Source organism: Peromyscus eremicus, chromosome 8a (assembly GCF_949786415.1).
Source record: "Peromyscus eremicus chromosome 8a, PerEre_H2_v1, whole genome shotgun sequence".
Classification (NCBI taxonomy): Eukaryota; Metazoa; Chordata; class Mammalia; order Rodentia; family Cricetidae; genus Peromyscus; species Peromyscus eremicus.
This window is the reverse complement of record NC_081423.1, coordinates 44665228-44689014: the sequence shown is the minus strand read 5'-3', so window position 1 is coordinate 44689014 and position 23787 is coordinate 44665228. Positions and strand designations below refer to the sequence as shown.

The following is a 23787-nucleotide window of genomic DNA, read 5'->3' as shown; positions in this document are numbered from 1 at the left end:
TCATCTGAGGCAAGGATGCTCAATCTAGAAATTAATTGATTGGGCCTGGATTGCCAGGGTATCTGTGGAATGACCTGTATCTGTTAGGTTTGGGGAGGGAGTGTAGACAGACAGGTGTTGCTGTGTCCTTCAAAGTAGATATTGGTCCTTGATAGTAACCCACAAAGTTGCTTTGATGTCAGCTGATGGTTGAGGGTCTCCTCACTGTTATTTGTTTATTTAATGTGTATGGGTGTTTTGTCTGCATGTATGTATGTGCAATGTGTATGGTGTCCACAGAGGCCAGAAGGGGTTATTTAAGCTCCTGGAATTGGAGTTTCAGGGTGGTTTTGGGCTACTTATGGGTACAGGACCTGAACCCCAATCCTCTGGAACAGCTAGCACTCTTAACTGCTGAGCCATCTCTCCAGCCCCTATTTTTGACACACCCCTTGGTGGGCTGCTCAGAGCTGTGCAGTTCTAGGTTGGAAGGCATTTCCTTTCCCAGCTGCACAAATAAAACACATTTTTATGGGGTTAATTTTCGCTTCCAGGTATATCACCCTAGCCTTGGAGTTTTTATTGAAGTTTTTTTGTTGTCTCTTTTTAGTCCCCACTGTCACTTGAATTCTGATTAGTTTTCAAGTGTGTCAGACTCCACCTCCCCAGATGTTGTGATGTAGTGGTTACTTTGTACCCATCATGTCACTTGCAAAAGAGTATGTAGCCCCCACTTTTGCTGGCTGCGTTCTTGAGGAGCACTGAGTTCTCCTGGTGTCAGCCTGGCATTATGGGCTGAGAGTCTCATGTGGTTCGAAGCTAGGCTTCTATTTGCAATCCCGCTGAGGCTCAAGGAGCTCTAGACCCTACCTCTTGGCTGTTGCCAGCTTCCCACTTTGTGTGTTCTCAGGTGTTGCTCACAACAGCATGCCTTACCGTCGTATACAAGGTACTTGCGGTGCAGCTGAACAGTCGGCATGGTAGACCCAGAGGTTCACACGATGGGATGTCTTGACTTGTGCCCTCCTTTCCATAAAGAATAATGGCATTTGTTTCAGACTCTAAAATTTGCTTTCCTTTGATTTGACACAGTTCAACAAAACAAAAAAGTGCTTTTTGTGAATTTCCTAGATGATGACTGAGTATTTAAAAAATAAAAAACCAACAATGCCTCCTTGTTTTCTACTGTGTCTTGCTTCTGTTTTTAATAGCCTCTGGTTCTGGCCCTGTCATGGCTTCCAGAAGTTTAGTAACATTCTTGATTTTTCTACTAGTTTGAAGTCCTATTCAGAGATCTCCAGGTAGTCTGTTGTGGTTTCCAGTGCTCTGATTGGCCCTACCTCTGTCCCTGTCCTCCTTCTGTCCACTTCCCAAAGAAGACTGATAGACTCTTTCCAAGATAGTTGGGGATGATTACTTTACATGTAAAGCTTGCATATTTCAGTACCAGGCTGGAAAATAAGTATTCATCAGCCAAGTGTGGTGGCATACATAATTTGGGAGGCTGAGGCAGGAGAATTGTGAGTTTGAGGCCAATTTGGGCTTTACAAGATTGCCTGTGTAGAAAAAGGTATACTTACCCTTCCATTACTCAAAAGATAGTTCTGGATCCTTTAAAACTCTCACAGCCTGAACATTTTTTTCTCCCTTTCTGGTTTCCCTCCCCCAATAGTGTTTAACTTACTGTGTGGCCTAGGCTGGTCTCAGACACTCAAATCTCCCTTCCTTAGCTTCCTTAGTAGCTGCAATTCTACCATGTCTGCCCCGCCCCCATTTCTTTCTTTCTTTTATTGAATGGGAGATAGAATCCAGGATGGGTTAAGTAACCCGTGCCACTAAACTGTAGCCTCAGGCCTGAAGTTCATATTGCTTGTGGTGTGGCTCTCCAGACCAGCTGGTGAGTTCAGCTTTGCTGTTGGTTGGAGTTTTATCTCTTTGTTTTGGTTGTAATAGTGGTTATTTCACATGCTTTAGAAACTTTTATTCTCTTTAAAGATTTATCGTTGGTTTTTTGTTTGTTTATCTATATCTATCTATCTATCTATCTATCTATCTATCTATCTATCTATCTATCTATATCTATCTATCTATCTATTTTGAGATAGGGGCTCACTATGCAGGTCTGGCTGTCCTGGAACTCACTCTGTAGAACAGGCTGGTCTCTAGCTCAGAAATCCTCCTGCCTTTGCCTCCCAAGTGCTGGGATTAAAAGTGTATGCCGCCACCACCCGGCTTTTAAAGATTTGTTTTTATTTTATGTGTATTAATGTTTTGCCTACATCTATATATATCTATATATCTATATCTATACGTATACCTATATCTATGCCTGGTAATTGCAGAGACTAGAAGAGGCCTTCAAGTTCCCTGGGTTCATGTGGGTCCTGGGAATTAAACCTGGGCCTTCTAAGTGTAGACCAGGCATATTTTCGGGGTCCCAAATCAAGTGACACATTCCAGAGCTCTGAGCATTAGGTGAATCTGAACAGGACTACTGACTTTGACACATCTGGTTAAGCTGGGAAATGCTCACTGAAAATCAGAGGTCTCTTTTTTCCTTTTGTGAGTCCTGTCCTCTCCTGCAGTGAATGTCACATTGTGAGTGAAAAATCTAATTAAATCAGATGTACAGTCACTTTGATTTTTACAGTCTCAGAGATTTTATCTGTCTTCTGACAGGTTTTGGGGATTCATGAGAGCTGACCAGATAGGTAGAGAGGCAGAACATGCTGGCCATCACATGCAGCCAGTGCTGTGGCCTCAGGCAAAGACAGACTACTCAGCATATTTGAGTGAGCAGAGAAGGCACCTGAAGCTTTATGAGTTGTCTCCTTCTTACCCTATGTGGCTGCATGTGATGTATGACTACTGTATTCTCTGCATCCTTTTCATTTGCTTATTTTTGATGCACCCATTGCCTGTTTGAATAAGTCTTGGAGAAGGAAGCTAGGGATGTCTGGTGCTTCTCTGGTGCTCAGAAACACCACAGCAATCCAGGGAGAGGAAGATCCACTGCAGATGCCAGGTTCTGGGCTGCATGAGGATGTGTAGGAAGGAGGGTCTCAGCCTGTTTTAGTAGCCAGTCAATTCCAGACAACTGTAAGACTCCATAGTTCATGCTTTACATCTGTAATGGGAGGAACCATCTTCACTTTCAGAGACTGAGCAACTCTAGCAGGTCTGGCTAGAGCCCTGGCTTTCTCACCAGCTTTCAGTTGTCCTGGGAATCCTCCCGGTTTTGGTTTCTTTATTGTTTTTGTTTGTTTTCTTTTATTCTAGCCCCATGTTGGGCACCAAAATATTGTTGGTTGTTTTTGCTCTTTTGGGGGCCCACCACCCAGCTCCCAAATAAATCACACGTGGAGGCTTATTCATAATTATACATGCCTGACCTTAGCTTGGCTTGTTTCTTTTTCAGCTTTCCTTAACTTATCCTGTCTACCTTTTGCCTCTGGGCTTTTCCTGTTCTCTTCTGCAAATCTTACTCTTACTCTGTATCTGGCTGGGTAGGTGGCCCCTGGAGTTGTCCTTCTCCTTCTCTGGCTACTTCTTTTTTCTTCCCAGATTTCTCTTCCTATATATTCTCTCTGCCTGCCAGCCCCACCTATCCTTTCTCCTGCCTTGCTATTGGCTGTTCAATTCCTTTTGTTGTTGTTGTTTTTTGTTTTTTTCGAGACAGGGTTTTTCTGTGTAGTTTTGGTGCCTGTCCTGGATCTCGCTCTGTAGACCAGGCTAGCCTCAAACTCACAGAGATCCGCCTAGCTCTGCCTCCCGAGTGCTCGGATTAAAGGTGTGTGCCACCACTGCCCAGCTGACTGTTCAGTTCTTTATTAGACCATCAGGTGTTCTAGACAGGCACTGTAACACAGCTTCTCAGAGTTAAACAAATGCAACATGAACAAAAGTAACACACCTTAAAATAATATTCCCCAACACTTTATCTTACAAATGAGGAAGATAATCTCTTGCTGAATTGTAGCCTTGAGAATGGGAATACTGTTTCCAAGTGTAGTATCATTCATTCAAGTGTTTATTCCATGTTGGGTTCAGTGCTAGATGCTGGGTGTTCACTGTGAATGGGTAAATGGTGGTCACCATACTCTAGACCAGAGCCCCATGCTGAAGATGTGGACCTTGCTCTAGCTCTTTCTCATCTTGAGGAAGAAAGGAGATGGGTGCACTTGGAGCCTGTGACTATAGCTCTGCGTCTCTGCTTCTCCTCTGTGAGATGAGAGGTTAGGGTTGACCCTGGTCACATGCTAGAGGCTCCTGAAAGCTGGGGTGGGTGGGGCAATGGGAGATGGTAGTAGTGTAGATTGTTAGCTTTGCTCTAGAAAAGCAGCCAAGACTTGACTAATTCGCATTCAGGGTGGGTCACAGAGAAATGGCCCTTAAGGAGAATTTTTCAGGCTGTTAGGGGCTTGTGAGCCAAACCCAATTTTAAAGGCATAGACAGGCACTTTAGGTTTAAGGTATTCTTGAAATGAAGCTTTCTTGCCCCCACATGTGAAACTCTCAGGACTGCATCTCAGTACCCAACACCAAAGGTAAGTATTTAAAATTTAAAATAAATTTATCAGGACATCTTCCTTAATACCCTGATTTTTCTCCGTTTGGCTTTTGGTTGGTAGTGAACATATAGTCTGCAAGCTAGCCACTCCAGCGAAAGCTTAGGAGATGGAACAATAGCTTGCTGTTTGCTTAAGGTTTAAACTTGAGTTTAAGGTTTATTCTTTAGTACATGGCATTTCTGATCTGACCCTACTTTTGAAAGCAGGATGGACATACTGCATCCATGGAACTGGGATGTGTTCTCTAACACAGCTTGCGTTGGGCTCTCCCTCCTCACTGGTGCTCTTACCAAAGCAATGTGTTTTCTTTTTCTTTCTAGGGCATGGCTTCCAGCTTCTGGGACCTGAGGCTTTGGAGGAGGAAATGACTGTTGAGTGTTTTTCTGTTCCATCTGCATCACCAACACTGAAACTTACTAGAGTGCAGGCTTATGGACAGGAAAGTTTCTCTTGAAGGGCTCTACAGTTCTAACAAAGGAGAAAAATGACAACTTCATCTATCAGACGGCAGATGAAAAACATTGTGAACAATTACTCAGAGGCTGAAATCAAAGTTCGGGAAGCCACGTCCAATGACCCTTGGGGTCCATCCAGCTCTCTGATGACTGAGATTGCTGACCTGACCTACAATGTAGTGGCCTTCTCGGAGATCATGAGCATGGTTTGGAAACGGCTTAATGACCATGGCAAGAACTGGCGGCACGTGTACAAGGCACTGACACTGCTGGACTACCTTATCAAGACGGGTTCCGAGCGGGTGGCCCAACAGTGCCGTGAGAACATCTTTGCCATTCAGACTCTGAAGGACTTCCAGTACATTGACCGTGATGGCAAAGACCAGGGCATCAACGTTCGAGAGAAATCAAAGCAACTGGTTGCCCTCCTCAAGGATGAGGAGCGGCTGAAGGCGGAGAGGGTCCAGGCCCTCAAAACCAAAGAGCGCATGGCTCAGGTGGCCACTGGCGTGGGCAGCAACCAGATTACCTTTGGCCGTGGCTCCAGCCAGCCAAACCTTTCTACCAGCTACTCGGAGCAGGAGTATGGCAAGGCTGGGGGCTCACCGGCCTCCTACCATGGCTGTGAGTAACTGAAATATCCAACTTTTGCTCAAGTATGGAGTAGCAGGTGCTGGGGCTTAGGAAATAGTGGCTGTCACAAGGTTGCATTCTGTCCTCATTTCTCAGCTTCTGACAACCCAGGTGACAGCTGCTTTGATCTGGATTGAGTGGTCACAAAGGGGTCTTTGGTCCCTAGGCTGCTCTGTGGGTCTCAGGCAGGGTCGTGCCCATGCTTCTCCAGTTCTTGGGAGAAAATGAGCTCTAAGGCCAGTCTCACCAGATTTTTTTTTTTTTTTTGTTCAAGATTGTCTGTCAGCAGAGCAATTGTCCTGCTGCCCAAACCTGCAGGGAGCCAAATACCTGGTAGCCAGGAGGAAACAAGTGTGCCTTGATCATCTGCTTCTGAATCTTTTACTCTATCTTTCTACTGACTGAGTTGCAGGTCTCTGGCATGGCTCAGTGCTTACCATTATAGTCCATTATTCAGGGTGTCAGGGTTGGATGTCTTTGTTTCACCTATAGAGGAACACTCCCTAGGTTAGCATCAGCAAGACCACCCCCCCCCCCCCATGTGGAAAAGAGTCTCTGGGATTTGATTTGGTTGCATGGCTGGGTCTGCACTGCACAGGACTGATCTATGTTCTGACTGTGTGTGATGGATCACTTTGGGTCTTTGTCCTACGTACATAGGAGGTTTCAGGGAGAGGAAGTGGTGTTTGGATCTTGTAGAAGCTGGTTTCTGGTCCAGCTGGCCTCCTGGGCTCTGCCAGGAAGTGATTCAAGGCACAGTGTTCATCCTCTGTTTTTAGGGCTGGGCAGCCACTGAGGGAGGATCCTGGACTCAAGAGAGAAAGGTGGTTCTGGTAGCCCCTGGATGCATACGTTTTCTCTTCTGGCAGCAGAAAGGTTTCCAAAGCAATAACTTTTGGAATTAGTACATAATGTCAGCATAACAGGAACCTTTTTGTTTGTTTTCTGAGAGTGGGTCTCCCTATGTAGCTAAGCTGGCTACAAATTTGCTGTCTTCCTTGTGCAACCTCCAGAGCACTGGGTGACAGGTGCGTGCTATCTGCATGACTACCATGGCAGAACACTTTCCATTCTTAATAGTTTTGCTCCTTGCCAGCATTTCCTGCTTTTGTATAATATGTTTCAGTCTGACTTTGGACCACTGTTAGAATTTTGAGAAATGTGTTTTCTGAGAGATTTGTATATCAAAGTCAGGCTTCCCGCCTTTAGGAATTCTAAGTTATTAGGGTTGGAGCAGATTAGCATTTTCTTGTGATTTTCTTTTTTGAGTTTGAGTTACTTTTCTTAAGTAATGATGATGACTTTTGTGAGATCACTTATACCCAAAGATAACCTGAAAGCTCCCTGGATTAAGGATTATTTATTTACCCCAAAGTAAATAAATAAATAAAAATTTAAAAGATCAGCCTACTAGAGAATTGTTTTATTTTCCTTGAGGACCCTCCTATGGAGGATACAAAGGAACTAGAACCTCCATAGTTGGTAGACAGGGTAGAACAAGGTGCAGGGGCAAGATGGGAGTGTGGGAGCCTAGTTGCTTCAGCAGGTTCTTCTTAGGCCATGCCTGAGCTCTTTAGCCATAGACCCTGCCTGGCATCTGAGGTTCTCCTGCTCTAGCTCTGATTGCTCCTGTTTCCTTGACTTTGATCCTGAGCTGCAATCCAAGGATAGAATATAGCAAGAAGTCTTCATGACTTCCACGCACAGGGGACTGACTGCAAGGTTAAGGCAGGATCCTGGGTGGCCTTGGCCTATGTCCCCTCATGCTGCTGCACATCCTCTAATGGTGTGTCTCTTTTTTGTGTATGTGTGTGTGTGTGTGTCCCCGCCCAACAGCGCCAGAGGTTTCGCTGTGTCCCCAGCACCGCACAGGGGCCATGCTGGGTCAGAGTGAGGAGCTGCAGCCACTGAGCCAGCGCCACCCCTGCCTGCCGCACCTGGGCCTAGCCTCCCGGCCAAATGGCGATTGGGCCCAGCCCTGCCTCACTTGTGACCGCGCAGCCCGAGGTGGGACAGCGGTTTGCTTTTCTTCCTAGAAATGCCATGCAGCTTGCTGAGGGTGGGGCTTGTCATGCCAGTACAGCCAACTCTCTCCCTGTCTCCTGCTAGACGTCCTGTCTAGCTTCCAGTGCCTGGACTCCTTTCTGCCTCTCTTTGCTGGAGCTTGCTGCCCTGTGCTCCCTGTCCCCAATCATCTCTCACCTGCTTAAGGGGGAGCTGCTCAGTGGGTAGGCGTGGACAATGACCCCATCTTCCCCATATCCCTTGTTCTACAGACTAGAGGAGGGTGCTGTGCTGCCTGCCAGGCCACCAGTGATAGTGAACCCAAGTGCTTGGCTTTTTGAGATGGAAATGTGTGCTTTCAGTTTCTGAAAGCTGGGCTAGTAGCAGACCCTCAGTGATGGCCACTGGAAGCTATCATTCCCAGTGTAGGAGTAGACACCTTGTTGGAGCATCCAATGGGATTATTTTTGCTTTCCAATGGACCGTTATCATTGCTGAAATCCCCATTGCCACAATAAACAGAGAGTTAGCTGTACTGTCAATTCTAGGTCACTGTGTTTGAAGAGACTGAATTCAATGGGTAACTAAAAATGGGGCTTCTCTTTTGCCTAATTAATAATGCATCCTGGTCAGAGCTACACTGTTGCAGGTTAAACTGGAAACAGATTTTCACTGTTGCTCACAAGAAAATGCTCTCAGTCTAATCTCCCTTTGGTCATAAATGGGTTCCCCACTTGAGAAGAAAGCTCTCTCTTCTACTCTTGCCCAAGAGGCACCAACAGCAAGCCTTTGTGCAGTTTCCCTGATAAGGTGGCTAGCCTCTATTCAGCCCTGGAGACAGTTCCTGCTCATTCATGCCTCATTAATATTACAGCTTGTTTGACTTGGGTGTTTGTGTGATCACTGTATTTAGTTCTAGGATATTTTCCATTGTGTCCTGTCATCTAAGAGTTTGTGTGGGGTGGTGGCTTCTGATGTTTGAAAAGGTCAGGAGGATCGGCTTCACACAGTAGCTGATATCAAGGTCAGAACTTGTCTGGAGGGGTTTCCCAGTGACATAGAAGCTACATACTCATGTCTTTGCCACCACTTACTTAGGGTCTGTTCTGGTAGGTTCTCCTAGAGCTCCAGGGAGCTTCCTCTCCTTTTTCTCTGTCCTAGGCTGTGACTCAGGTGAGTTTTTTGTGAGGGGTTACACTTAGGTCCCCAGACCTTGCAAGAGCAGGGGAAGATCTTGCACTGTTGTCCTAGTCTATGGTGGCATGATGGTGTTTGAGGCTAGTTTTCTTTCAGGAGCCAGATTTTCTTTGGTTCTACTTTTCTGCTCACTACCATCAAATCCGTAGATAAGACCTTGGAAATCTCTCAAATTCTGTTCTTTATCTCATTCATGACTTGTGTCCAGTGCTAGCTTCTGTTTGGTTTCCTTGCCCTCGGCCCCTTCATTTCTACCCACCCTTCATTCTTATAAACTGTGGTCCTGGGTTTTAAAGTCCTATAAGTACTGATTCCTTGTAGTATCATCCCCGAGCTTTTGACATCCTTGAGAGGTCCTGGAGGATTCTGGAGGGAGCAAAAGGAGTTGGCCTGGAGGGACTGTAGGACAGGGTCTTCCTAACTCCTGATAGGAAATTCTAAATACTGTCACTGTGCTGACCTTGTCATAGGTCCCATACTTGGCTCATCATCATCGTACAGTGGACTGGCATCAGTATGAAGAAAGGCTTTTAGCTTTTACACAGTGAGGAAGGGATCAGTGGTTGGGCTCCTTACCTGAGGCACTTGAGAAGGGTTGGGTAGGCAGAGCCTGTCGGGAGCATTTGTGCCTCACTTGGCAGGAGATGCTGGGACTGGTAGCTTGAATAGGTGGGAAGCAACCAGTCCTTGGTTTTGTTCTAGAGATGAACCAAGAAGACTTATTGGAGGCCTGAATCACACTGAGGTAGAGAGGAGATGAGGGCAGCTTTAAGGCCTCAGAACTCAGTGTCCAGGAAGCAGGGAATAGGATTATGGGTATAGCAGTCTAGGAACTGCTTGTCAAAGTGTAGTGCAAGCGTGGGTGGAATTCTGGATGAAGAGGAGGTTAGTTCTAGCCCAGATAGTGCTTTCAGCTGGGCATTATGAGCATCCCCTGGTGCTCATATTCATATAAAGGCTGTTCCCCAACAAAGGCTAGGCCTCTGCCTGTCTCTGCTGGCCACCTTCACCTGCCCAGGTATGCAGTTGGTGCTTGAGAAGTAGGTGCTTGAGAAGCTGTGTAGTCCAGAGGAGTCTCTCAGGCTCAGAGATATGTTCCAGATCAGAGATGACAGCCATCTTGGATTGGAGTACAGATGTGAGCAGCCCACGTCACCAACTGTTGGCTTACCTGAGGAACTAGCCACCATCTATCGTGGGTCTTGCCAAGCTACAGCTGTGAAGAGATTGAGCAAGTTGTTGGGGAGGGGTGAGAATCTGCACCAAAGGTAGCAGAGGGACGTGGGAGAATCCTTCTGGATTCAAGGCTAAGGCCTGGGGACGAAGATGGTTGTCCCCTGGTCTGACAGCGTCAGCTCAGTTACAGCCGGTGTTCCTCCCTCCTCTTGTCTTCTCTTGCCTGTTCTGGTGCCCAGTCCACTGGTGTCATGGGTTACTTTGCTCATCTCCTGAATCGGCCTCTGGAAGCAGAGCTGCTGCTGTATCCTGATAGAAGCCAGGAAGCACTTCCTTGGTGCTTGGTGTCTTGGGGAAAGTTTTAACTGCCAGAGTTCCTGTTCTTTAAAAGGAAGGGAGGAAGGAGGAGAGGAAAGCAGAGGAGGAGCTGCTGCCTCTGGTGTGCTCCAGTGCCTCAGAGTACTTTGTAATCCAGGAACCAAAGTGTTGATGGTGAGCTTCGTCCTAGCTGGGTGCTGTCACTCACCTCATCTCAGAATGATGGGATAGCTCCTCCTGTCTAGATGAGGCCTTTAGCACTCTAATTGTGACTTCCTAGGGAGTCCCAAGGAAATGTCAGGGATTCTTGAGCTTCAGTGATCTGTGCAGAGACTGATCTCCTATACTCTGGCAGGCTTACCAGTGATTATGGGAGATTATGACCATTTCATGTCTTTGCTGGGCTCGCTTCACAGATTATTTGAGTTGGCTTACAAAACACATGGAATGCCACAAGATTAGCTAGATACTAGAAGATGGGGACAAAAGGAAAATAAGGGTAAGACATACACAGTTGTTGGCTTCGAACATCCTAGACAGTGACACCAAATTGGGAATCACGTGGGTCCTCTGAAAGAGCTGCCTGTGTTTTTAACTGCTGCACTGTCTTTACCTCCACCCCTCACCTCTTTATAAACAGAGTCTCCTGTAGTCCAGACTGGCCTCAAACTCAGTATGTCGCCAAGGATAACCTTGAACTTCTGATCCTCCGCCTCTGCTTCTCAAGTGCTAGAGTTATCGTTATGTGCCACCCATGCTCGGTTTTTGTGGTGCTAGGGTTCAAACTGAGGGCTTCCTTTGTGCCAGGCAAGCACTCTACCTAACTGAGCCCCTGTCCAGGAACTTTAAATGGCCCCAAATGTCCCAAAGCCTGGGCCGTACCTGACCACACCTCACGTCAGAAACCCTGTCGGAGTGGTGTGTGAGGGTGCTGCCAGGCTGCAAAGTGCAGCTCTGGGTTGGAGTTCATGTCATGCTTCACTCAGCTGCACATGTTTTCCTCTGATGGCCTGTGGCAAGGGCCTTTGGAGAGTTAGAGGCAGCAGGTGGTCAGTCTCCTCCTTTATTGTTCAGGCCAGCTCCTTCCCATGGACTGTAGTAACTCTTACCTCTTCTGTAGTAACTAGTGGGTGTGGCTTGAGCCCGGGTAAGTCAGTCTGCTCAGTTCCCATTGTACAAGTGGTGATGTCTTTTTCTGATAGTGAGACAGAGTGAAGACAGGGTGTCTGCAACCCCGCTGCTGGCAGCTATGGGCTTTGTTGGTGTGTTCTTCCTGAGCATTTCAGTCTCTTCAAATCCTTTTATATATGCATCTTCCTGGCATCTTCCATCTTATGATGTCGTAACAGGAGCCTCTCTGGGGATCCTGCACAAGCCTGTAAGCATTTTAACAGCTGCACATACCATAGTTGCGCCTGGTTGTCCTTAGGATTGGATCCAGAACCACCCTCAACTGCAGTAGTTGTGTATCAGTTGACAATCATGCTGCTGTAAGACAGCCCAGCATTGTTTGCGATACCTCTGGGGATGAGAATGCCAGGAAACCATGGCTTTAATGTATGCACCAGGGAGCACATCTGCACATCTTTCCCTTCAAAATATTTTCAGTCTAAGGTTGGCATTCACAGATGTAAAAGCTGTAGACATAAGACTGACTTTGTCTGCCTCAGGATCCCTATTTTAAGCTGGTGTGGTAGCACAAACCTTTAATCCCAGCACTTGGGAGGCAGAAGCAGGCACAGGTGGATCTCTCTGACTGAGTTCTGGGCCATCTTGGTCTACATAGTGAGTTCCAGGCCAGCCAAGACTATATAGAGGCATGTCTCAGAACAAAACAGAAACATTCCTATCTTAGTCACCGTTCCCACCAGCTAAGTCAGCAGTTTTTCAGTGACAGGGTCCCAGTCTGGGAGTGGGTGGGGCTGTACCTAAGGACATTTTGGGAGTCTTGAGGTTGTGGAACTTTATCATGACTGGCAGCAAACAGGTCTTTGAACAGAATTGAAGGTCAGGGTCCACATCCACCAAGGGCAGCCAGACTGACCATCTGAACAGACCTGAATTCCATCACAGCATTGTGTATTATACAGATAATAGAGAATTATGGACAAACTGTTCATGAGCACACACTTTGGTTAGAGTGTTTGCTCATCTATTCTGTTTTTGTTGTTTTGAAACAGGGCAGGCCATACTGACCTGTAACTCAACATGCAGTCAAGGCTATCCTTGAGATGCTCTTCCTGTCTATAACCTTGCCCTTCCCTACCACCCGCCCCCAGTGCTGAGATTGCAGGTGTGTGACACTATGCAGAGCTTCGACTGCTCACTTTTGTTTTTATTGAGACAGGTTTCCAGTAACGCAGACTGGCATCTAACTTAAGATGTAGCCATTGAGGGCCTTGGATTCCTGATCTTGCTTCTGCCTTTCCAGGGCTTTGAGTACAGGTATGTCACCACACCTGGCTTCATCTGGAGCTCAAGTTGGGACACCCTGGTCTGCCCAAGTTCGGAAGAATTCCATGGCTTCCTGTGGGACCAACTTTTAGGGGTCAGAAAAGAATCTTTGAGTGTCCTGTTATCTATCACTCTATACTTTATTCTCTCGAGACAGGTGTCTCATTGAATCTGGAACTATGCTGGCAGCTAGCAAGTCCCAGTGAGCCTATCTCCTTTCCCTCCCCACCTCCAGTGTTGGGTTTACCTGAGGGCACAGCTACACCCATCTTTTTATGTGAGTGCTGAGGATTTGAACTCATATCCTCGTGTTTACTCAGCAAGCACTCTTGACCCATGTCCTAATCCCCAGGGACAGACTTTGAGGGAAATGTTTGCTCTTCCTTGGGTCTCTGTAAGTTGTGAGCCTTCAGATGCTGAGAGTAGGGCCAGGTTAGTTGGTTAGAAGGATCCATTCAGGCCTGGCTGACAGGAACATCTGTGTTCCCTGTCATGCGCCTGGGCACAAAAGTCTCTTTGTGGGGTTGAGATGCCATCACGAGGCCAGAGTTTCTGTGCTAGAATCGTTTCTCTAAGTAAGCCAAGGCCTGCTGTGCATACTCAGCTGATTGTGCGGATGGTGGCTGTGAATTCTGCCACCTGTGGAACTGAGAGCTATGCTTCCGTTTATGAAACCCCAATATCCTTTAACACCCTTTGTCCTGGAGCTCCACACAGATGTGGTAGGGCATATCTGTAGTGCTTGCTGGCTTTGCATCGGTCTTACTGTTCCATCCGCATTTGAGGCCACTCTGGCCGCACAGGTGTGTCCAAGGGCCCTGAAAACCCAAGAGGCCTCTTTGCTGCGTGCAGCAAGTCTGCCTGGAGCCCCAACCATTTGACCCAGTGGATCTCCTGTGCCTTGATGGCCAATGAGCAGCCTTCCCTGCAGAGCAGAGCACTCCATGCCAGTGTGGCCTTCATGTTTATTCCTTCCGGATTCCCATTTGGTTGTAAACAGGATGTCAGTGCTGTCTCTGATCTCAGCAGGGGTTTTGTGAGCCGTTTCCCCACTCTTCATCAGGAGGCTCCCGTTCTAGCTGTTTGTACAAAGAAGCCTCACCAAGTGGGCAGACTCCCCCAGGTCTGACCTGTAGAGCTGCTCTCTCTGTCTCACTGCCTTTGTCCCCTCCAGGCTGAGTGGGGATGATTTGATGTCTTCTTTTCTTCTTGAGCATGAGAAAGTAGAGACCTGAGTGTTCTGATTGGTATCAGTGAGTTTGGAAACAAATCAACCTAAAGGTGTATTTTAAAAAAGTATGTTGTTAGCCAGGCGGTGGTGGCGCACGCCTTTAATCCCGGCACTTGAGAGGCAGAGCCAGGTGGATCTCTGTGAGTTCGAGGCCAGCCTGAACTACAGAACGAGATCCAGGACAGGCACCAAAACTACACAAAGAAACCCTGTCTCAAAAAACCAAACCAAACAAACAAACAAAGTATATTGTTAAATCTAATCATGAAAATGGATTTGAGGTGGTTTCATTACCATACACTGTATTTCTAAAGAGGTCCTGTGAAAAGTGTAATTGGTGTAATGCTTTTAGAGTGGGATTAGGTCTGGTTTTATTTAGGAAGGACTTTGTCACTGCAGCTTTTGTTTTGCCTGCTTAGGACAGGAGATGTGAGCCAGTTGGGTGGCTTACACCACCACCACCACCACCACCACCACCACCACCACCACCACCATGAGTGATTCCAAATTAAATCATTCTGTCTGCTGTAACCTGGACCTGGCTGACCATCCAGAAACCATCTTTGTCAGGAGTTATTCCTGATCTCTTACTTCTGCCAAGGAGGCAACTTCTAGGAACAAAGCTTAGACTAAATATGCGGAGGCGTACTGTGGTGAACAGTCTCGGTAGTGACCTTTGCTAGAATGCATGAAAGAAGGAAGTTATTAATACAAATTAGAACATTTAAAACAATTAGCCCAAGCTATGAAATTGACTTGTCCATCTGTCTGTCTACTCACCCACTCATCCATCCATGAGTGCAGCTGTTCACTGAATAAATGTTTATTGGCCTGGGGGTGAGGGCAGGTTACTCTGTGGCTCCCAGTGCAGAAGGCTGAGCCGTGCAGCTGGCGAGCAGAGGGAGAAGGGTGTGCTAAGCTACCCAGAAACCCAGAGGAGACCTGAGCCAGGCACCATCAGATGCAGTGGCTCCCTCAGGAGGTAGGCCTCCATCTACAGATTTTATTGAAGCTGAGAGTGCAGAGGAGGGTACGAATTCAGGCTCCCACGCTCTCATACTCACGTGCATCTAATTCTGTTGCTTTTCAACTCCTGATCTGATCCCTGGGTTGTATGAATGTAGACTTCCTGCTTTGGGGTTTGTTATCTCAGCTAGGACTCGGCTTTTCACCCCTTCAATAAAAATAGTCTTTACAGGAGCCTCTCTTGTCAGTGTTAACTAGCTAGGTACTGAAGCAAAACATACCTGTGTACAGTATCACACAAGCACTCAGGGTCTACACAGAACCACCGGTGTGGGCTTCATTTTCTTAAGCATGCTTTCCAAATGTTGGTGTTTTGATTGGAGCCGTTGGTCCCTGGGCTCTTTTCTATGATTGAAGGCTCTTCCAGAACTCTTGTCTTAGGTCTCTGTGTGATGTGCTGTGAAGACTGAGATTTGATCCTCCTGAGGCATGACCTCCAGCCAAGGTTTCATGTGTCTTGTGTAGGCATGCAGCCATGTTTGACTGGCACTTGATTTTAATTCTGAAATACCTGTAGCTTGATCCTCTCCTCTTCCTGGGCCACGTAGGTTTGAGATGAGAATGGAGTACTTGTGCTGGCAGTGAGAGGGACAGACCTCTCTGTGCATGTGGTGACTTTCTCCCCCTACCCGACAGCTACTTCCCCACGAGTGTCCTCCGAGCTGGAGCAGGCCCGGCCACAGACGAGTGGAGAAGAGGAGCTGCAGTTGCAGCTGGCACTTGCCATGAGCAGAGAGGTGGCGGAACAGGTCAGTGCTTGTGTGGTCATGCCATGGGGTCTTCACCCTGGTACTCCCGGGGGAGGGGTATGGATCCCAGAGAGGATGACACACACAGCCCTGTCTTTAAGGCACTTACTTGATGTGTTTGCTCTTGTGGCCACAGTGTATTCTCATCCCCTAGACCAGGCAGAGCTATATCTAGGAAAGGTTTTTATGAAGGTCAGTGTCCAGAAAAGCAGCTAACCCTGAGTGCCTCCTGGAAGTTCCAGTGCAGACTTACCATCCAGGGACTCCTGAGCGAGCTGTGTGCCTCCTTGAGGTTCCAGCTTACAGGGCAATGGGCGGGACAGGCCTGGGTTAGGGGAGGGGGTAGGTGGAGTGGGCCTGGTCCCTGCCAAGGCAGTGTGCCCTGTGGCAGATGTGTGGGAGAAGGGAGGCTCCAGGGAAAAGTGCATGCGGGCATGGTAGAAACAGCATAGATTTTTTTTTTTAAAGTATGTGGTGTCAGATGGAACCCAGACCCTTTGTAAGGAAGTGCACTAATATTGAGCCTGTGTGTGGTTTTGTTCCCCTCTGTAACTTGTTTTTAAGCATGCATTACTTTAAAATGGAGGAGCGAAAGGGGCAATTCAAACACCTTTAGACAGTGTCCCTTTGCTTTCAGTCATCAGAAAGCGAGCAGACAGCCAGAGGCAGCAAGGTACACCCCTCGTATGGAGAGAAGAATGTTGGGTGTTAAATGTGAACACAGAGAGGTTTGGCCGCCATAGTTGGTATGTCTGTAACAGCAACAATGGGCAGCTTTGATCATGGCCTCTGCCCCCTGTAGAGAACCTGCAGCCATTAATTAAATCTGCCCATGTGGAAGCTCATGGCTTCAGGGGTCAAGGTGCCCAGGAGGTCTCACTGCAAGTTTCTGGGATGGGTGGATGGCTTTAGCCTTTTTAGCTAAAACCCAAGAGTGTGTTTTAATCACATAGATGTTAGGGCAGGCCTGTCTTTTGCAAGTGACTTTGCCTTAAATAAATAGGATGAATTGTTTCTACTAGAAATGATACAACTGGTCAGTTGTTCAGGGAGTGTCCACTGTGGGGATTGGAATGATGTGTGATTTTTCATCTTTTCTAATTCCTTTCCTGGTTGTCAGATTTGTGTTTTGTAAGGAGACACTGCTTTTGCTTTATGTGGATGAATGGTTTGCCTGCATGCATGTATGTGTACCACATGCGTGCCTGTTGGATCCCCTGGAACTGGAGTTACAGATGGTTGTGAGCCATTGTGTGGGTGCTGCATATTGATATTGGGTCCTCTGTAAGAGCAAGTGCTTTCTTAATTACTGAGCCATCTTTCCAGGCCCAAAGAACTATTTTAGATTAAGTGTTTTGTTTCCCCATTTTAATGGTGCCTGAGTGTTGCTGGTATGACCTCAGACAGCCTCTGAAGGAGGAACCTCTGGGAATGGAAAGCTATTGTTTCCAGCTGAACTATATTCTCCCTTGAAATGCCACATGATGCAGGGCCTTTCCTGTTGCTGGCCAGTGTGGCCTCGTGCCCTGCTGTGTTGCTGTCAACATTACCCTCAGCCTCAAGCTCCATTGTCCCACTCCAGGAAGAACGCCTCAGGCGGGGTGACGACCTCAGATTGCAGATGGCTCTGGAAGAAAGCCGGAGAGAGACAGTTCAAGTCCCCAAAAAGAAAGAGGTGAAGGCTTGCTGCAAGGTAAATGTTTGAAGTTGTTCCAGGTCCGCCTGGGATATACAGTGAAGGAGGGACACGTGGTTAGGGTGGGGCACGTGGTAGGATGGTAGGATGCCAACCTCGACACTGAACCCATGCTGCGGTGAACAGAACTCCAGTGAGAATACAGTAAAAAACACAGCAACCAAGAGAAGACACTTGATGCCACCTGTAAAAAAGGAGGATGGCAGCAGCCATGTCTGTCTCACTCACAGTGGCACTTGGGGATATTCCTTGGCCCAGAAAAGCCATTTGTCTCCATCCCTCCCAACCTGTCCTCCATCTCCCCTACTTTGCTAGGCTGTGATACAGAGGTGACCAGAATGTGGCTCTCTTCTGACAAACTTGTTACCATCCAGTCAGAGAGATTGCCCCCGGGCCAGAATTCCAGTGGCTTCACTAGCTATAATCCCCCCTGCCCCCCATCCTGATGACAGATGTTGTGGGAACAGGAAAGGGAGGGAGAGAGGGAGGGAGGGAGGAAGAGAGACAGAGAGAGAGAGAGAGAGAGAGGAGCCTCCCTCTCTCGGGGTGGGTACTGAGTGCTTGTAGTTAGGAAACCAAAGCAGGTGAAGAGGGGGATTATGGGCGATCACAGTCTGGGCCATCCCAGCATTATCCTGAGAGAGTTTGGGAGCCCTGAAAACTCCCTACAACTTATAGACATTTGGCAAATAGTAAGTACCTTGGTGTATTGGATTCCTGGCTTCTCTGGGAAGCAGGAACTCTAGTGGAGCCTTGGGGTTGCAGCAGCTCAGTTTCCAAGTCCTTCAGAACTTCCGCCCAGAAGGCCTGTGCTGTGGTAAGAACTAATATTTGTGCTTAATATGTGGATATTTGCTATGACTGTAACCAAGCGAAACCATTCCTTCTGGTTTGTTTTTTTTTTTTTTTTAAACAGCCAGGCTCCCACTCACAGCAGACTACTTTGTTGGATTTAATGGATGCCCTTCCCAGCTCATGCCCTGTTACCCAGAAAACTGAACCCTGGGGTCCAGGGGCCTCTGCTAACCAGACCAACCCCTGGAGTGGAACAGCGGCTCCTGTGAACATTTCTGACCCCTGGCCGTCATTTGGTAACTAAATAGCTTGTTGGTTTCCTAGGCTTGCCTTTCTGATGGAAAGGTGTTTTCTCCCCCCTCTCTCTGTCTCTTTCTCTTTCTCTCTCTCTCTCTCTCTCTCTCTCTCTCTCTCTCTCTCTCTCTCTCTCTCTCTCTCTCAGCTGGCTGGGTTCCTTGTGGGAGTTCAGGTTGGTCTGATCCTCAGCACTGACACTGAGCAGGAAGGAGCTCATCCTCCTGGGGACAGAACAGCAGTACCTGTTTTCTGTTCTGACTGGTTTTCTACTTTGGGAGAAGGAAAGCTGACTTCCTTACTGTTTCATCCATGCACCAGAAATGACTTGTCCCTGCTTTAAGGCACATTTCAGTTCTTAGAATTGTACCCAGCTCAAGCTCAGGTAGTCATAATACACACAGAGAGAAACCTCAAGTGAGCTGGAAATGAGCTGTGCTTACCACCGCTGCTACTGAAGAGCGGACACATTGGCTACTGTTCTTGTTAAATAAAGCAATAGTAAGTTCATTTAATGAGTTACATTTCTAAGTTTTGCTTATTGGTAAACATGAGAGATTTTTTTAGTCAGATTTGAAACACAAACATGGCAAAATTGGTTCACTATGGGTGACATTCCTGGCGCATGAAGTTTCTTAATTGCTGGTAGGGAGCTTGGCCTTTGGTATTTGTGCTTCTGGCCTGGTGCTCTGAGTCCTGTTGGACATGCCTGTGGTGTATGTGTTTTGTGGCATCTTGCCTGTGTCACTTGCAGTTCTTGTTTCCCTGAACTGGACCTTCTTTTGTACTCAGCTCAGTTCTCAGGACATTTGTTAATATAGAGCAAGTGCCAGGCTTTATTCTGCCACGTGAAGACCCTGGGACACACAGATAAGAAATGGTTTCTGTCCTTGGCAGGATGGGGATAGCTGGTAGCAGTGCTGTGTGAGCCAGGCTTTAGTGAGGGCCTCTTGAGGTCAGAGCAGTGAGGTGAGCATCTTAGAGGTGGGTGCCATCGTGAAGCACAGTGTTCTATAGAAGAGAGTGTCAGAAGGCATGGAATTCCTGCAGGGAGAGTGAATCCAGACACAGGGACCTGTGCATTGTGATGTGGCAGCAGGTAGGAAGGCGAGAGGACAAGAGTGGGGGTCAGATTATTCAGGGACTCACGTACACCTTGCAAATGCTTTCATTTGGTCCACAGGATAGTCAGCCTCAGATGCCCGTTGGCATCCTGCTGGTCACGGTGACTATGTGGAGCCTGCCCACTTAACTGGGCCAGGTGGTGTTAACCTAAGTTCTCATTTTCTGGAGATCAGGAAACCTGTGGTGGTTGTACTCTTGAGGAACAGAGTGTAGGCTGTAAGGCAGATACAGAAGTTACTGTGTTCCCCAAGGATAGTAGCCCTTCAGGGAATGACTTTGATATTTCCCCCCAAATCTGAAACACAGTCTCTTTGTCAAATGACCATTCTTGAAGTCCAGCTAGAGAATTCCTGGTGGGTGGGATCAGGGTCATTCCAGGAGCTGTGCCAGGAAGCATGAAGTAGGACATGGCCTGCTGAGGACAGGTACCTTATACTCTGTTGGGATGTGTCCTGTACCTAATCTTTAAACAGAGATGAAATTTACCATTCTGACAGTTTGAAGCTGGAGTATTTAAAAAATCAAAACAATAAATAATAAAAATAATAAAAGCAATAACAAAATAATAAAAACCCACACATTTGTAGAGCTACATAACTGTTACTATGAGATAGAACATTGCCATTACCCAGAAAGAACCTGCGCTCAGCTCCGCCGACCTGCTGTTCTGCTTTTGTTCCTAAAGACTTTGCTGTGGACAGATCATGTGAACAAAGCCACATCACTGGAGCCTTCATTTGTTAAAAGTTTTGTCTGCAGTGTGGCAACAGTTTAGTCCTTTCCGGGCCAGAAATATCTTCTGTGGATGTGGTACATCATTCACACATTCCCCTCCTGATGTACATTTGCATTGTGTTTAGTTTCTGGCCATTATGAATCCAACTTTCCTATTGTTTAAATATTGGTGAGGATTAAAACTATTCTGAACATAGGTGCTGCTCATGGATAGCTGTCTGAGGGCTGAGCCCTGTGGCTTTTCTTCTGTGTACTTGCTCACTCTCACGCATTTGACACTCTCCATTTGGCATTTAAAGCAATAGTAAGTATTTAATGAGTTGCATTTCTGAGTTTTATTTATGGGTAAATGTGAGAGAAATTTAGTCAGATTTGAAACATGAACATGACAGAATTGGTTTACTCGGGGTGACATTCCTAGCACATGAAGTTTCTTGGGCTGGAGGAATACACAGACCACCAAAGCCCAGAAAGGTTGTTCTTCTCCCCAGAGTCACAGAGCTAGTTAGGGAAGAACCAGCTCAGTTTATGATAGGACATCCTGGATTACTGGAAAGCTGTGCAGCCTGGTAAGTTCCAGAAGTGCATCCTTCCAGCTGTTGATAAAATCTTAGCTGTCTGTCCACTTGCGCTTCCCCCCCACACACATTTTTTTTTAACCTAATTTTTAACCTAATTCAGGTCACATTGTTCCAGCTTGTGCCGTGTATGTGCCCGGGTATCATTGGAAATCACCTCACATGGTACTCATTGGCACTGTGTGGCTGGGCCACTAGTTCTTGAGCAGCTGTGTCCTGTGAAGGTGCTTTTGAAAAATGATGTGAAGTTACCATGTTCTTGGAGCCTTAACCCAGCTACCTGACATAGTCAGGTGCTTTGCTTCTTGTACCTTTGAGCTGACTGACCGCAGAGCAAGCATGTGGTACATACAGGTTTACTGCTTAGCCTCTGCTAAAACCCAAGTGTAAGAGCCACCCCTCAGTCCCATGGTACTCATAATTATTAGAGCCTCTCCCACAGCACAGAGCTGCTCTCTGCATGAAAGGAATGCTTTGCTGAAAGCCACCATTTGTAGTGGTCCCCTTATTACCAGTTCTTTCCAAGTAGCACTGGGGACTGCTGAGCCAAGTGGCCTTGGGAGGAAATGCTAAGAGCCCAGAGGAGGGAAGTTGGAGCCTGCCAGGTCAGCAGGGCACTTCCTCCTCTGTTCTAGACACACAAAGCTGCCACCTGGTCTGAAGAGGCCTCACAGCCTGGCAATTCAGAAGGCCTTGGCTGGCTTGTCCCCTTTACTGTCTACCCACCCACCAGAGCCAAGGCCAGGACTGAGCCTAACTTCCGCCTGGCGGTAGCAGGTGTGCTCTGGCTTCTTGATGACCCCTGTGTGACTGTGACTGCCGGCTGTACACATGAATATTCATCTATCCACTGAACTCCTGTGAATGGATCTACAGAGGAAGCGGAAGCTGCTGTCTTTCTGAACTTGGTTCCCTTCTCCTTTCTCACTCATTTGAGCTTTAAATGAGCCTTTATTTATTGGGTGTGTGACATAGCAGGACCTACTGATGCCAGGCCCTGAAGGCATAGAAAGGCCTTGTAATGGCCTCATTGCCCTATCTATGCACAGAGGAGCCCCAACCTCCCTGAGGGCAGCTGGGCAGCTCCGTATCTGCTGTTTTCCTGTGGAGCAGAGGTCATGGGTGGCACTGTCTTTGCACAGTGATTGAAGCAATCTGTACTGGCTATATAGGACTGCCTGCTTGTGTCTATGGTGTCTACTCATTTGGCACTAAATTCAGCCCATCAGCTTGCAGAGTCCCAGATTCATATACCTAGGACCCCAGTGTCACTTGCAGAACGGAAACTCGTCTACTCATTTGGGCTCAACAGTCTGTCCCTGATGATCTATGTTGTTTGAGATTGGCAAGGGTTTGAGCTGAACATGCATTTCATTCCCTGTCCAGAGCTCTGAGCTTTGATTACTTTGTCCCTGCTGGCTGTGTATGCTGCTGGCTCAGGAGGAGAGTGTAGCAATGTTTCAGGGTTACAAAACCCGGGTAGCCAGGGAAAGCTTCAGGACTTGGACTGTGAGGTGTGTAGGCAGCCTGCCCCCTTACATACCAATGTTTGTATTGTGTCTTACTCTGCCTGTGAAACTTCTCCTCCTCCTCCAAAGATTTATTTCATTTTTATTTGTTTGTGTATGCCACAAATACAGGGGTACCTATGGAAGCCAGAAGAAAGCATTGGATCCCCTAGAGCTGGAAGTACAGGTTCTTGTGAGCCACCTGATATGGGTTTTGGGAACCAAACTCTCTGGAGGAGCATCAAGCACTCCTAACCACTGAGCTCTCTTTCCAGCCCCTCTCTTGTTTCTTCTTAAGGACATGGTTGGGTGTCTGCCTGTGGAGGTGTGGTCATCTTGTTCTCAGGACCCCCTCCTGCCCCGTGTTCTGCCTCTTGGCTGCCTGTTGTCCTCAGGTTGGTACAATGACTTGTTTCTTCGTACAGACAGGGACCGTCCTGGGGCTTGGCTGGAGGAATGCTGAGCAGATTGTTAGAGTAGAGTAATGCCACTATGGAGGAAGCCTGGGCTGTGTGCCCGGGTTAGGTCACTCTTGCATGGAGGGGTTTGGGCAAGGCTCTGAGTGCATCAGGAGCTCAGATTTGCATGCATCCTGGCTCCCTATTGGTCTCTACTATAGGGACCTACTAGATATCTGTACTAGGTCTTCCCCAGAATCTGTGTGCTTAGGGAGATAGTGTGATAAAGTCCCCCAGGGGCTTTCTAAAGATAGGTATAGTGGACAGCCAGGATCACATACCTTGTGTCCCAAGCTCCCCAGTGAGTCCAAGCCCTGGGATGCTCCCTGTGTCAGCTCTCAGTGCAGCAGTGAGAGTGGCTCAGGGTTAGGGTTAGAGGATCATAAATTCAGGGCCATCAGGGTGGTGGTGCACGCCGTTAGTCCCAGCACTTGGGAGGCAGAGGCGGGTGGATCTCTGAGTTCCAGGCCAGCCTTGTCTGCAGAGTGAGTTCCAGAGGCCAGCCAGGGCTCCACAGAGAAACCCTGTCTCGGACCCTCCCGCTCCCCACCAGAAAAGGTTCAAGGTCATCCTCAGCTACATAGCTTGAGGCTAGCCTGAGCTATATGAGACTGTCTTGGAGGGGAGGTCATTATCATAATATGTGTGAAGATAATTAAGATCATGCAGAGAAGGAAATCAGTAGGCCAATGCAACAGACTAGGGAGCCCTGTGATAAACACCTGAAGATCTGAGATCCCAAGAATGAATGGGTACTTTAATCCTTGCTGCTGAGGGATCTAGTCAGACAGGGATAACCCTAGAG

The 23787-nt window shown here is 47.5% G+C and overlaps 1 protein-coding gene across 1 annotated transcript in view; it reads left to right on the top strand.

The window, feature by feature from the left end:
* Epn2 (epsin 2) overlaps nt 1-23787 on the top strand; it is a 66055-nt gene that overhangs the window by 34409 nt on the left and 7859 nt on the right. The window contains exons 2-7 of the mRNA XM_059270848.1: nt 4871-5629; nt 7475-7645; nt 15681-15793; nt 16431-16466; nt 17376-17486; nt 18406-18580. Of these exons, the coding sequence (XP_059126831.1) occupies nt 5035-5629; nt 7475-7645; nt 15681-15793; nt 16431-16466; nt 17376-17486; nt 18406-18580 (1201 nt within the window). The 5' untranslated portion in view covers nt 4871-5034. The remainder of the gene's footprint in view (nt 1-4870; nt 5630-7474; nt 7646-15680; nt 15794-16430; nt 16467-17375; nt 17487-18405; nt 18581-23787) is intronic.